General features: G+C 34.7%; 1 protein-coding gene across 1 annotated transcript; it reads right to left on the reverse strand.

The window, feature by feature from the left end:
- Positions 1 to 4,438: 4,438 nt before the first annotated feature.
- On the reverse strand, positions 4,439 to 11,829 carry LOC105220309 (solute carrier family 23 member 2). The gene is made up of 7 exons (XM_011196753.3): positions 11,627 to 11,829; positions 5,867 to 6,486; positions 5,681 to 5,801; positions 5,223 to 5,618; positions 4,790 to 5,159; positions 4,603 to 4,723; positions 4,439 to 4,540 (listed from the first exon to the last, which is right to left on the reverse strand). Exons 1-7 carry the CDS (start codon positions 11,660 to 11,662, stop codon positions 4,480 to 4,482), a joined length of 1,725 nt encoding a protein of 574 aa, XP_011195055.1. The 5' UTR covers positions 11,663 to 11,829; the 3' UTR covers positions 4,439 to 4,479.
- Between the last annotated feature and the right edge of the window lie 2,293 nt (positions 11,830 to 14,122).

The raw sequence follows: 14,122 nt of genomic DNA on the forward strand, positions 1-14,122 counted from the left end.
CATTACTCTTCCCTAAACTGATAAATTAAGTTAGCTGCTAGTCGAGACCGTACCCTGACTCGTGGTAGTACAGACCTCTAAGCATTATATCAACTTACTGAAGTAAAAAGTCATCAAGTTCGACGAAAGTTGGTTCAAATTTCTTCTGTGGATTGTTTTTAGAATGGATATGAATCGTTTTTTTTCCATATATAAAGCTCAATTGGAAGCGTGGACGGTGTCAACATCCGATGAGACGGCACTAGGAGTTTTCGTGAGAAAACTTTTGCGGAAGATTTATGGTCCCTTAAACATTGGCAACGGCGAATACCGCAGAAGATGGAATGATGAGCTGTATGTGTTGTTCGACGACATAGACATAGACATAGTCCAGCGAATAAAAAGACAGCGGCTACGCTGGCTAGGTCATGTTGTTCGAATGGACGAAAGCGCCCCAGCTCTGAAAGTTTTCGATGCAGTACCCGCTGGTGGAAGCCGAGGAAGAGGGAGACCTCCACTCTGATGGAAGGACCAGGTGGAGAAGGACCCGTCTTCACTTGGTATTACCGATTGGCGCCAAACTGCAAAAAGGAGAGATGCGTGGCGCGCTGTTGTAGACTCGGCTATAACCGCGTAAGCGGTTTCTACACCAGTCAAGAAGGAGAAAGCTCAGTTGAACGACCCTGTATTATTATAAATTTATACTTTCTTGCAAACATGTACGTATATTGTTATATTTTGGTCCTGCCTTAGTATTTTCGAATGATTATTTTTAAAAGAGTATTTTAGTAGAGAGCAACTGCCAAAAATATTGGCTGCGGGTGGCAGTTGACTTAGATTTATAGGCCTACCGTTTAAACGCTTATATTATAGCTTCGTATTTATCTTTATATTATATATAGAAAAAACTTGTATGCTGGCATTGATTTTCATTTATTGGGAACGGAGAAAGGAAGTGAGCATAAATTAGCTTTAATCATCTAAAATAATAGTTTTTAGTTTTCAAAATTGGATACTTCTATACCAGGATATGTTTCATCATAAAATTGATATTATTTGAATTAAAAACCTTTTCCCTTTTCTTTTTCGTCTCATTTAAAGAATGTTGTTTGACATCGTGTGGTACTGGACTAATGAACAAGAATGTATCTTAAGCTTGTTCTGCATAAAATTCCCAAATTATCAGAAAACTATTTACCAGCTACCATATATTTTATCTTTATGCCTGTTATGGATATTTGTGGAATGACTATGATAGACTTTACAGACTAATGTTCCATTCTCTTTGAGTCGAATTTACTGTTCTAAAATTGACAATGATATGACATATTTTCAGTAAGATCTGTGTCCAGTGACTCAAGAAAAATATTTTAAATGTGATAAGCTGTCTATTTAAATTTCAAAATGAATAACAAATGGTGTTACATAAATTGCAATTGAGTACGAATGTCATTAAGTTTGACATAGTGATAACTGGTATTAATGAGAGTGACAAATAAAAATATAGAGGAAATATATTTTTTCTGATTAGTACTGAGTACCTATCTAGAATATGATTACAGTACATTTTTCACTATAAAAGAAGTGTTTATGAACTTCGCGGGGTTTCATTAATCAAATAGGTCCTATACTGGAATTGGTAGAGTCAGTCATTAGTTGAATGACACAATTTAAAATAAATACTCACAACTAACTAAAAATACTTCAAGTGATCTTATAATATTAATGTCAGCATTTTTCTTAAACAATACACATACGAATGAGCTTTCATATGATAAACAGATATAGCGCATATACGAGTATATTAGATGGTGGTTCCCTTGTATTTATAGATTATTATTAGTATGTATTTCTCACAGTCAGCCACATGAGAACAATCACATTAGCAGCATTTCAATAAGATTAACTTGAGCAAATCGCCACTGACAGCCTGACATTGTATATATCAGTGATGATGGCAGATTTTTGTCTCGCTTAAATTTGTTATTCTAGCAGATAATTGCAGAATGCGAAAAAATACCGCAATAAGGCGGGTCGATATTTAGATTTGTTTACATATTTATGGCTTTACATATCACTTTTTGTGATGTTTTAAAAATTGGGGAAATAATAATATTTTTTTAAATATATTCCAAAAGGCAGACAGGCATCTATACAGGCATTAATCCAGTCTACTAACTACAGAGTATCGTAAAATTTATAATATTATTTTATAGCATATATCTGTATGTATGAATAGCGAATATCATTTGTACTCATTGTAGATATATATTTTTGAATAAGAACAAAAGCGATCCAACCTAACCAGCAGATTTATTGCAAATTTGCGCACATATCTCAATATCTATAGAAATACAAAAATACAGCACATTTATTTTTGAAAAATACATGTACTTAGCTGAAGACAATTAGAAATAATGTGTGTGTTTATTTTGTTAAAATTTTAAATTTTACTAAATGCTCGTTCATACATATTAATCGTATTTGTTTTCGTTTGCAGGTGTCACATTGGCAGCGAGTACATTTGGGAACTACCATTCACAGGTGACTCATACTTTATGAGTAATATGTCTAAATAATGGCTAAAGGGGTAAGTTAGTGCGTTATTTTAAGAAAAATAATGTAGATAAGGAAAAAAATAAACAGGGACTTTGGCGTTTGGTGCAAATAATGCGGCAAATACATTTTTCATTTTATAATACGAGGCGTTAACAGTTAGACAAATAAGTGTAGTAAAGTATATAATTACCGTTTAAAGTAGTCTCATGAGTTTATACAGTTAAAATTCATACCCAATGTAAATAAGTTATCATAAACGAGGAACTAGAGAAAAATATTACCAGCTGGTTTGAGTGATCTATATATGCATAGAACCAAATTGAGGACATGAATTAAAAAATTTAAATAATTTTTAAAATTTTATAGCCTTATTTGAGGCATCTCCACGGTCTTTTCCCTGATTCGTCTCGTGATGCCGATCAATTTGATATATATAACTCTATATTTACATAACTTTATTAGTTTGAGGTGTTACAAACAACTGTTATATGAATTAATATTATTTTATATTATTAAAGCTCTCATTTATGCTAACCGAAAGTTTTTATATATTTTAGAAAGTTTAAATTTAAGCTTTTAAAATTTAAAATTTTTAAAGCTTATTATCTTGACTATGGAGAAAGCTTTCCAAAAGTTTGCCGTTTATAGCAAGAGTTTTATTAGAAGCACACTGCTGTTGAAAATAAAAGCACACTGTGGCACATTCGACCTTTTTAAAATCCATGCATATTAGTAACGGTTCATAAGTCTTTTATCATGCCCGTCACATGAGAAGATTTAAAAGACAATCTCTTGGTATTCAACCATACAAGTTAGTTTTCGGAAAAATCATACGTTTATTACTGAAGAATGCTAACATATATTTCCGTTTAAGTTTTTATGAATTCCTTAAGGCCGAATTCCTTATCAATAACTTCTAGCCACTTTGGTATCCCACTTGTGTTGGTACCCGATCACTGCGGAATCGTTGGAAACTGGCAAGCGGGCAAGCTTGCAAGAGAGAGTACGCAGTCCATGGTCCACTTGTGCACGAGCGCTGGACTTATAGACACCGCATGACCTCGCCAAGCGCTGGACAACAACCAGCACCCGCAGTGGAACGTAAAAGGTTCTTTGAACTGCTTTGTCTTAGCAAGATTCATGTCGGCCCTATCATAGGTGCTCACTGCACACTGTCCGATAGGTTCACGTGCGGTAAGACTAAGGATCCGGGCAGATGCAAGCAGCCAAAGCATTTTGGAGGAAGGCGAGGTGGAATCATCTAACCATTTCCTCCTCCAATACCAACGTTTGCCCAATTGAGATGGAAACACCTTGATAGGCACACATTCGGTGAACCTAGCGAATTGGATATAATTGACATTAGTCGACTCGAGAAATTTGTAATATATAGATTCCAAGAGCTTTGTAGAACCGTGATAATCTTTCTGATCCATTAAGAGTTTTTTGGTACCACAAAGGACAGTGCTCATAACTGTCCAAATGAGAATTTCTGCAAATACAGAAATCTGCCTTTTAACCTATCCTAACCTAATCTAAAGCCGAATTAACAAAACTACCCGAAACTCGTGTATATTGGAGTTTAGGTGGTTGCGAATTGCTGAAAATTAATAGTCAATTTAGAAATAGCTAATACAACGAGTAACAAGCTCTAAAAACAATCAAATGTATGGTTGGAGGAAAAGTGGACCGTGGACCGTAGACCTATAATACAATACTTGAAAAATATAAATTTTCTTTACAATCATGATTCACATCCATAATTAATTTTGAAAGTAACTTTAGGTTTTATTTGAACTATTGTTATTTTGATAAATTTCTAACGGATTTTCGAACTTATATAATAATTTAAATACATATATACAGCAAGTAGGTACATCACAAGTATTTAAGTACAAAGTTTCACTTTTATACAATTACAAACATATATAGTACATAAATTTAGCTAGTTTTTTGGAGTTTGTATGTTGGCAAGAACGGTACATAATAAGTCCACTTCCATCTAAAAAAGTAATATAAATTAATTGAAAAATATTTTCATGTACCATATTCAACAGTACATACTTCCTTAAAGTCTCCATGCCCCATGGGAAGTCATAATCAGTAGCGGTGCCATCATTAATATTCGCATCGCCAAGCGGCATCTCATTGGCCCATTCGATGAGACCACGCTCCTCAGCAGTGCCTGCGAACGAATTGAATTAATGTATATACTAATGACATTTATAAAATATAATTAATGGAAATATACCTGGAATAATATTATCCAAGAAGCAGCCCAGCAAACCACCCACAAGAATGGTGGTGCCCAAAAGCACCGAAAGCGTTGAGTCAACCGTTTCATTTCCAGTATTAATAGCGCCCGGATGTTCTTGCATCCACTTACACAAGACCATGGGAAAGAAAATCGATAAGCCAATAATATAGAGGTTGCGTGCCGAACGCAGGTCCACATATTGCAAGGTAGAAAGTCCAAAAGCTATAATCATGCCAAACATGACACAAAAGATACCACCCACAACCGAATCGGGTATCATTATGAACACAGCGCCAAATTTGCCAATTACACCTTGCACTATCATTATCAGAGAGGCCCATTGTATGACACGACGAGAACCGACCTGCAATTTACCGATAAATTCAACATGACTTTTATTTAATTTTAGATGCTGTTAAAGACAAACCTTTGTCACTCCAATGGCGCCCACATTTTCACCAAAAGTATTTGTGCCGTTGCCAGCGCCCCAAATACCGGCAAGCACTGTGCCGAGACCCTCGGTGCCAATACCACGATTGATGGCATGCAGCGGCGGAGAGTGCGCACCGGACATTTGAGATACGGTTGGATAGTAACTGAGCGACTCCACGGTACACGCTAAAACGCCCGCCAACATGCCCAAGACGCCCGATAAAGTGACTGACGGCAGTCCAAACTGGAAGGGATAAGGTACATAGAACCATTTGGCATTGGTCAACACCTTTAAGCGCACATCTGTACGTGAGGGGTGTCCCTCTTCGAAAACATTTGTCGCGGTAAGTATACCGCAGAGACCCCACATTATAGCAATCGTAAGAAGCACCTAAAATTAAAATGAATTTTTGAAAAAAAAATGTGAATAAACATTTACTGCATCTCACTCACCGGGAACATTCGGAAAAGCTGGAAATTGCGTACTTCAATGCCATGACCTTTGCGATAAGCTGGGAACGGTATGGACACATTCGCCATTATCTGCGAGAACAACGTTAGCATGGCTGTGGTACTGCAGAAAAAACACAAAATCTTGAAATATAAATATTAAATTATAGGAATCTTTTCACTTCTTACCCAACAGCAATACCCCAGTGCTTAGACGCAGTTTCGGCAGCGTGTTCGAACAGTGTTAGACCGACCAACGAGACCGTCGGCACAATTGTCAGTGGCGTTACGAAGCGCAGGATTTTTCCCACAAGCCCAGTATAGCCGAGCACAACCTGCACTAACGCCGACACTGCGATCGCACCCGACAACTCACGCATACGTATCTGCCACAATTCCACACGTTCATCCTCTTCCAAGGCGTTAATCTCCTCGACCGGTGGACATTTCCATTGTGGCAACGCGAGAATTGCTAATGTAGGTACCAAAAATGATATTGTACCGCCCTGCACGATTGGCAAGCGTACACCCCAGGTGGCTTGCAGTAGTGTAACGATGCCTGTTACAAATATCATTGTTGATATGATAACACCACGATCGGGATCCTCATCGGACATACAAAGTGCGGGCGTCAAAATGAATGGTATGGAGACGATAGCGCCAATCATGGTCAGATAATGCTGCAAGGCCAGGAATATACTCAAATACCATGGCGGATTCTCGTTAATCGCATATAAGAGTTTGGGCTGCGATTTTTCTTTACCAGGCTGGCCATTTGCTGCAGGACCATTGCTGAGCGGTGGTTGTGGCTAAGCGATTAAAAAAAAATTAATGTGATTAATGTAAGAAGAGAGTTTTTTGAAAAAATAATGTTAATGAGCGAATAATTTTGAAGCGCGACCGTTAATCTTATCTTACTAAAAAACGTTCTTATTGTACTTTTTCTAAATATGTATATAAAATGATACCGCGATGTCTGGGAAAAAAGCTTGACGCCAACATCATCTCCATTCGTCGTGATCACCTGTTTGTATATTTTATTCCCGTTAAGCATATACTTTAACGCCAAGTTTGAAAGTTTACTTATTACTTTACTAAAACACCGAAACTATTATTTATTTACTTTTCATTGTAATGTATATTAACAATTGGCACGTAATTAATATCCAGGGAATGAATACCATTTTAATAATTGTGGGTATTGAATTTTATTTACATTTAATTAGAATTGCTAATTTGATTTGTCGACACATTTTATAATAAGCCAAGGCTTAAATTAAATTTGATTAAACTGTAATTTATGCATTCAAATACAGGGTGTTTACTATACAGCATCGTCGATATATCGATATTGTTTAATAAGAAGGCACACATTAAAAATTAATCAGGTATGGTTGATTGGTTGGTTGAAAAGGCTGACCGCAAGCAACGGCACATAACCCAACATTAAGCCATTTGTGCTCCCAAGAAATCCCCAGTTAAGTACCAGTTAACATTTAATAAAACTTTTGAGTTTTTTTTTTCATTTTAGCTGTTCAATTCAATTAATTTAAACAGAAATAGTGATAGCCGTGGGAATTGTTCATTCGAAAAGGTAATGTTCTCGAATTTCTCTATTTTTCAGATTGGATTATGTTAGACTTGAACAATTTCAGTCGTGACCTATTTGATGAGACCATCACAAATCTCTTAAGGCCACTAAATTCAATATCAGACAGTTTCCCTGAGTAGCTAATGTAGTACTAAGATAATTTCATCTGCCAGATAACTTGGGAAGTGAGGAACTCTTGCCGTGTGTGTATCAGTCGGATAAAAACTAGTCAGCACCCGTATAACCAGAGAGTGTCATAAGTTAGAGCTCTTAGACAGATTCACACGGTGCAAGTACCATCGGTAATACTCGTTGAGCTTGGTCAAGGCAATTTGAAACGATGATAGAGCATATGAGCTTCCTGATTGAGCAGCGCTTTATATAATAAATATAACGTTCATCCGGCGACTAAAAACGTAGTTACAAGGCTTAACTCTTCAATGAGGGGTTATGCGGGTTTCAGAGGTTGCAAACAAGGGTATTTTTTACAATTTTTTAATATATACAACCATATATTGCATGTCAAGATACATATTTAAACAGTATTTTGTGAAATTTTTATTTAGAAATTCCGAAAACTCAGCCGTTGGTACCTCAACTCTCATGACTTGTCCAGAAAAAAGGCCCTTGCCGTGGACAGCATAACTCCGTATTAGTTCATCCAAAGTCAATAAATCAAAAATATTTCGATAGTACATGGATAAGTCTAGTTAAGTAACGAAGGAAAAATTAAAATATTGAAATTTTAATTTTCGGGAGAATTTTAACCAAAAAACTCCCCTTTTTGTTCAAATTTTCGCCATATAGTGGCCCGAAAGGAATAGTTGTAATAAATATAAAAACAAATCCCTCGTTCATTAACTAGGATAATGTCAAATTGACATGGCCTGATGGGCGGAACTTCATAAGGGTCACTTAGAATTTTACTGATCGATTTTCTAATTTTGGATAATATGTTAAACACATTGTACTTTTTAATAAGACAAAAAAAAGATTTGTAAAATTTTGAAATTTTAAAACCCACCTAACCCTAAGCGACAACCTTTCAAATTGCTTTATTATCGCAATCCATGAGTCATAATGTGGTCGGGTCGCTCCTTAGGGAATTTATTATATTTTTTAAATCACAAGTTTGTTTACCTAATATTTACATTGAATATAACTTGCATCAACATGAAAACAAAACATTACTAGCGTCATTAACCAGCAGAGCATCGCAGTCCAACCCTATAAATACACCCCGATCTCCATTGAACATATCTGTGTGAGCAACTGTATGTGTGCATTCCCGTGTCTAACACTCATTTATTTAACGTGCTAAAAAATTGACTGCATAAATTAGTGCGATCGTTGAATTCGACTTATCGATTTGAATAGTAGAATTCATAATTTTTTTTTGTGCTGCTACTGTCACGGCGTTAACACCACCACCGCGTGCTATTTCTGATTAATTGACTCAATCTCGTTGACTTTAATTGATGACTAGCTATTCGTTTGCTGCACTCGTATGTAAACGATGTGTGTGTGTGTTTTGCAAAGTGCACGAGCACACTCGTGGCTTGGTGTCATAGCACTGCACTCGTAGCGCCAATGTATTCTTTGTTGCCTGATTTCAATAATAATAAGGCAATAAATTGGCAATTTATTAAGCGTTTGTGAAAGTAAATGGATTTAGGCAATTATACAAATTCATTTATTTATAATCACACAGATTACGTCTTAGATAAATAAGAATGTTTTAGCCGCTTTAATTATATGTTGATGGAAAATGCCATTTAACGCAATTGGAACATATTTTTATAAGAAATATATATTCACTTCCTAATTGGTTCATGATGTTCTAGTTTCCATATTAGAATACTAAAGTTACAGTATAATGCAGTGAAACTGTTATAACTGTATTTACGAACATATTACTATTGTTCAAAAGTTGTTACCGAAAATTTTTCTCACATAAGAAGGCACATGACTTGTTAACCACAATTTAATACAATGTCTTTAAAATTAAGTTTTTTTTTTATAATTTGACTATCACGATCATATCTTTTTTCTTGTTAAAACAAAAGGTTAAAATCATTTAATCTACAGGGGGATTTTAAGCTGTTGAAAAAATTGATTTCCGGGAATTCGGTAAAAATATAAACATTTATAAATCGCGTAAACTCTTCAAAGAAAAGCGAAGGTGTGCCGATCCCCGCTCTGGAATAGGCGATATTACAGAAACAGGTGAAACAATGTGATGTAACCATGTGATGAAATGTGATTTGTAGAGGTAAGCTTTGAATTATGGCTGAGGTTGAGGTATGTAGCTAAGTTGGTAGATGTTGTGTGATCTTTTCAGAATTCCTAAGCATGATGCGTGCCTACGCACAAAGTACATGAGCCGCAGAATGACGTTAATTCCAAAGATTTGCTCAACTCAGCTCTTTTTACACCAAACTTTGACCCCTTATAGCATCTGTCATATAATCTTGATCTAAAATGTTATAGACCATTGAAATAAGAAGAAATTGTAGATTATATCAATATTAGAGATATTTTAGTAATTATATCCTGTAATTAATAATATGTTTTTAAAACTTCGAAAGAAAATATTTATATTTTGAAGACTAACTTCGAACTTCCATAACTCGAATTTTTATAACTCTAAGATCTCCATAACTCGAATTTTCGAATTTGCAATAGGGTTTAGAAATCAAATTCCAAACAAATTTCCTTCTATAACTCAAACTTCTATAACTCGAAGTTCTCCATAACTCGAACTGTTAAATTGGCAATAGAAGTCAAATTTCATACAAATTTCCTTCTATAAATCGAACTTTTCGACCAGGGCATAATACAAAATTTAAAATTGTACTATCAAGGCAGAATTTTAAAAGCACCTCTCTATATCGTAAGGAACGAACAAAAAATATGATATTACACCTATGGATTGCATAAATCATGTAACAAAAGCATGGGATACAGACTTCAAGAGCCAAACCAACCAACCAAAATTGCAAAATACATGTTTTAACGTATGTATAATACATAAAACTTTATGCGAAGTAAATAAATAAAACTGTGTAAAAATCTATATCATACAGCTTTTTGAAAAATTGTGAGTTTTAATGAAAATTCTATAACTCGGAATTTCCTCTAACTCGAAGTTTTTTTGTGGATTATGGTGATTCGAGTTAGTGAAGTTCAACTGTATCTATTTAACACTATAATGATTGTGACAAAGGTATTAAAGATAAATCATCTCAGTGGAAGAGTGCAGTAAAGTCAATAAATATTTTTGTACATATTTTCATTATTTTTTATATTGCCAAAAGAACGTAAGAAATTCTACTAAAGAAAATAAATATAAACTCAAAATTTTTTCTTCTGATATATAAAAACTATTTTTATCGCATAATCAAAAATAGTGAGCTGTGAAATGGCTAATTGAAGACGGCTCGAACATGGTTCTATCTTGACAAATGCTTAAATAAACAGTATTAAAAGGGATTGCCAAGTGAATTAGCACGCCTGGAGATTTTAAGAATTATTTTAGTTTCTATTGACGTAGAAAGATCAAATTTAACAATGTGCATTATTTTCATTTTAAGACGACATTTTTTCTGCATTCCCGAACAATTAAAGCTGTGCTCAACACTTTGCAGTCTGCGGTGGTTTACTCAAGCTGAACACAATTATTATTATTGTTGTATTGGATATTCGATCAAATTTCGCTTGAAGAATCAATTAATCAATTCTCTCGATGCAATTGTCAATTGCTCACATTTTATTAATATCAAGAAGAATATATATATATTTATGGAAACTGTAATTATCATTTAAGAGCGCATATTGGTATTTAATTTTTTTTTTTTGGAATTTAACCACATTTTGCCTAGTTTTTAAAAACAGATTTCATAAGCCAGGTGTAAAGCTTTAACTCTTTTAAAATTAAATATGGATAAAAATTAGATTTTAAATATGGAAGGATCAGCTGATCACAGGTTATATATACTTATAGCCGATTATAATTTTTTTGTATATTTTACGTCTCCTATATATGTACAATATGTAGTAGTACATACAACATATGCCAGACAAAAGTCTGCCACCCAAATAACGAAGCACGTGCAATAAACGGTAACAATTAACACTTACTTGAGCAAATTAAATGAGAATTAAAAGAAAAATGTCCAAAAAGTCATAAAATTCTTTATCAGCAATTATGATTTATATCTTTATTACAGGCACTTACGCACTAAAATGATTTTGTTTTTCGATAAACACACATACATATAATCTCTCATGTACATACATACATATGTACATATGTATTTCTACATATTTATTTATTTGAGTTTATATATTTTCCTTACAAGCTCATCATCAATTTTCACATTTGTTAGCTCCATACTTGCACGCTTTTTGTGTATAATCACAACAGTGCGCCGTTTTATAATTGAAGGATCACACTCGAAAATAACGGTTTTTAAACCCGAACAGTAACGAAGCGCCGCTCACAACCGATATGATCCGCCAGCGTCTGCGTTACTTTGCAGAATGAGAATTGGGTGCAACTGAAAGGTTTTCATCTCCCCATAAAAAAGTAGCACGGCGCCAATTTAAACGCAATTTGTTGCTGTAGGTACTACACTGTGTGTGATTGTAGTAAATCTATTTACTTTACCCTTATTAAAAGAAAAAAAAAACAAAAACAATTTGTATGTGCATAAGAAATCAAAAAAGCAACAACTCCATTGACTCAATAGGAAGAAGAAGCAGGGATTCTATATATTTTGTAACTGAGAGAGTGATTTCTTTTGAATAAAAAAATAATCAAATAAAAACTACTTATTATATAAAAAGCTATACACTTGCTTATATGTATGTATGTATTTACATTTGTTCTCAGTTTTTTATCTATTTCTCACATATGTACAATGTATATTAGTAAAGAGTGTAAAACGCTCTGATTAATTTATTTTATAATTTTGCTTTGCAACTTTGAAACTTTGCAACGAACATACATATGTACATTCAAATGCGGATATATTATCTAATGCATATATGCATTAACCGTACATTTCAACCGATTTCAGCAAAAAAGCGTCGAACAGCAAATGGACCTATAAATTATAACTTCCTACATCACATGGCAACAGAGGAAATCTTTGTACTAAGAAGCTACATAATTGGAAGAATAACTTTCCTTCATCGAAGACGTCGAAGTTGTGACGAGGTTACGTAGAAGATTTACCAGCATTTCTAACTAAGCATATAACAGTAAAAAATGTTGAAATAGTTAGTAGCTGAGGTAGGAGAGATAAGATAGTTTGAAGGCAATGTTTTATTGCTTTATCCACCAATTTCGTTTAAGTGCGTTAACATTAAATCAGATGCTTCGGTTGTCAATAAAAAATAACAGCCGTCTAAAATAATCCCCACCCAGATAAGTGTCGTAAAAATCTTCAAGATAATGTCAAAATCGGATAGATATGTCGGTATATACAATTACTTGGGCATAACCTCTAGCGCAGACACGCGCAGGTTAATGTTTGAGTAGATTTCAGAGTCTTTTAAGAATGGTTCTTATTTACTAGCATTTATTATAATTTGGTCAACACAGTTTTAGTGATCCATTTCGAGGTTCCCTACTTTTTTAAAGAAAAACACAGATAGTTAAAATTTAAGGGGAAAGTATATTATCATTTGAAAGACTTTACATATCCCCACAGGAAAAAATCGAACAAATTCATAAAACGGCCAATCGACCGACTCAAAACGTGAAATTATCAGCTTACCGAAGTGATCTCTCAATATATCCATTGATTGGTGCGATGTGTGTGAAGTGGCGCCGTCTTGTTGGAAATATGGACCGATGATGATTCCACCGGTTTTTTTTTTCTAGATGAAATGACTAATCTTGATTCTTTACAGGTTGCTCTTCGTCTCAAATGCAGCAATTTTGATTGTTTACATACCCATTCAGCCAGAAATGGGCTTCATCGCGGAACAAAATTTGGTCCGAAAACGTCGTGAATTTTCGTAAACGTTGTTCAGACGTAAGACGCGACTCACACGTGATCTGTCAAAAGAGGCGATTGAAAAAAGTCCCTCTACTTGGATCACTCGTTATATGGAATGTGAGGTCTGGCATCTTCTCTGAATTTCTAAAAAATATTTGAGATATTTACCGATATTTTCATGTTCGGTATCTGGCGCTTTAAAATGTTATAGTCCGATTTCGGAGATTTTTAGACAGTCGTTGTTATATTATAAATGCATTTGTGCAAAATTTGATACAAATATCTTTGCTGGTACTTGAATTATAATATATTGTAAAGTGAATCAAATGGAGCTCAAATTCGTGCGTGGTTGAGACCAAAAAAAAATGTTATGAACAGAATTACGTAGATGTTGGACGAGTAGTTCCTGAGATAAGTAGACGGCCCCATGCCTTTTGTTTTATGTCCATCTCTTGTGCTTTCCTCTGTCCCAAATTTTGCTTTCATAACTTTATTTACGGCTTGGTTACAGCACTTTATAGTTTAATATTCGGGTATCGACATTTTGTGGACGTGGCAATGGTCTGATGGGTGAAGTCCACTGTTTCGACTGTTCCTTGGTGTATCGGCCAGTGTATCCAAATGTCTTTGAAAATCACGACACGAAGCAGAAATTCTTTTCGTTTTCCGACAGTTTCTCAAATATTTGCGGACCAGGTGCAGACCAGGTGGAGAGCGATCTGGTTTCACTTGGGACTTCCAACTGTCGCCGAATTGGGAGGAAAAGAGAAGAATGGCGCTATGTTATCTATTGAGCTATAATCTTAACAGTTCCTACGCCAATTACATACATACAATGAATGATCT

Source organism: Zeugodacus cucurbitae, chromosome 2, assembly GCF_028554725.1.
Source record: "Zeugodacus cucurbitae isolate PBARC_wt_2022May chromosome 2, idZeuCucr1.2, whole genome shotgun sequence".
Classification (NCBI taxonomy): domain Eukaryota; kingdom Metazoa; phylum Arthropoda; class Insecta; order Diptera; family Tephritidae; genus Zeugodacus; species Zeugodacus cucurbitae.

Excerpts from the sequence above, each read along its gene's own strand:
- LOC105220309 (XM_011196753.3), bottom strand. The coding sequence starts at position 11,662 with ATGGAGCTAACAAATGTGAAAATTGATGATGAGCTT. Across the intron at positions 5,619-5,680 it reads AGCTTTTCCGAATGTTCCCG|GTGCTTCTTACGATTGCTAT; the intron begins GTGAGTGAGATG and ends TTTTAATTTTAG. Across the intron at positions 5,160-5,222 it reads GCGCCATTGGAGTGACAAAG|GTCGGTTCTCGTCGTGTCAT; the intron begins GTTTGTCTTTAA and ends GGTAAATTGCAG.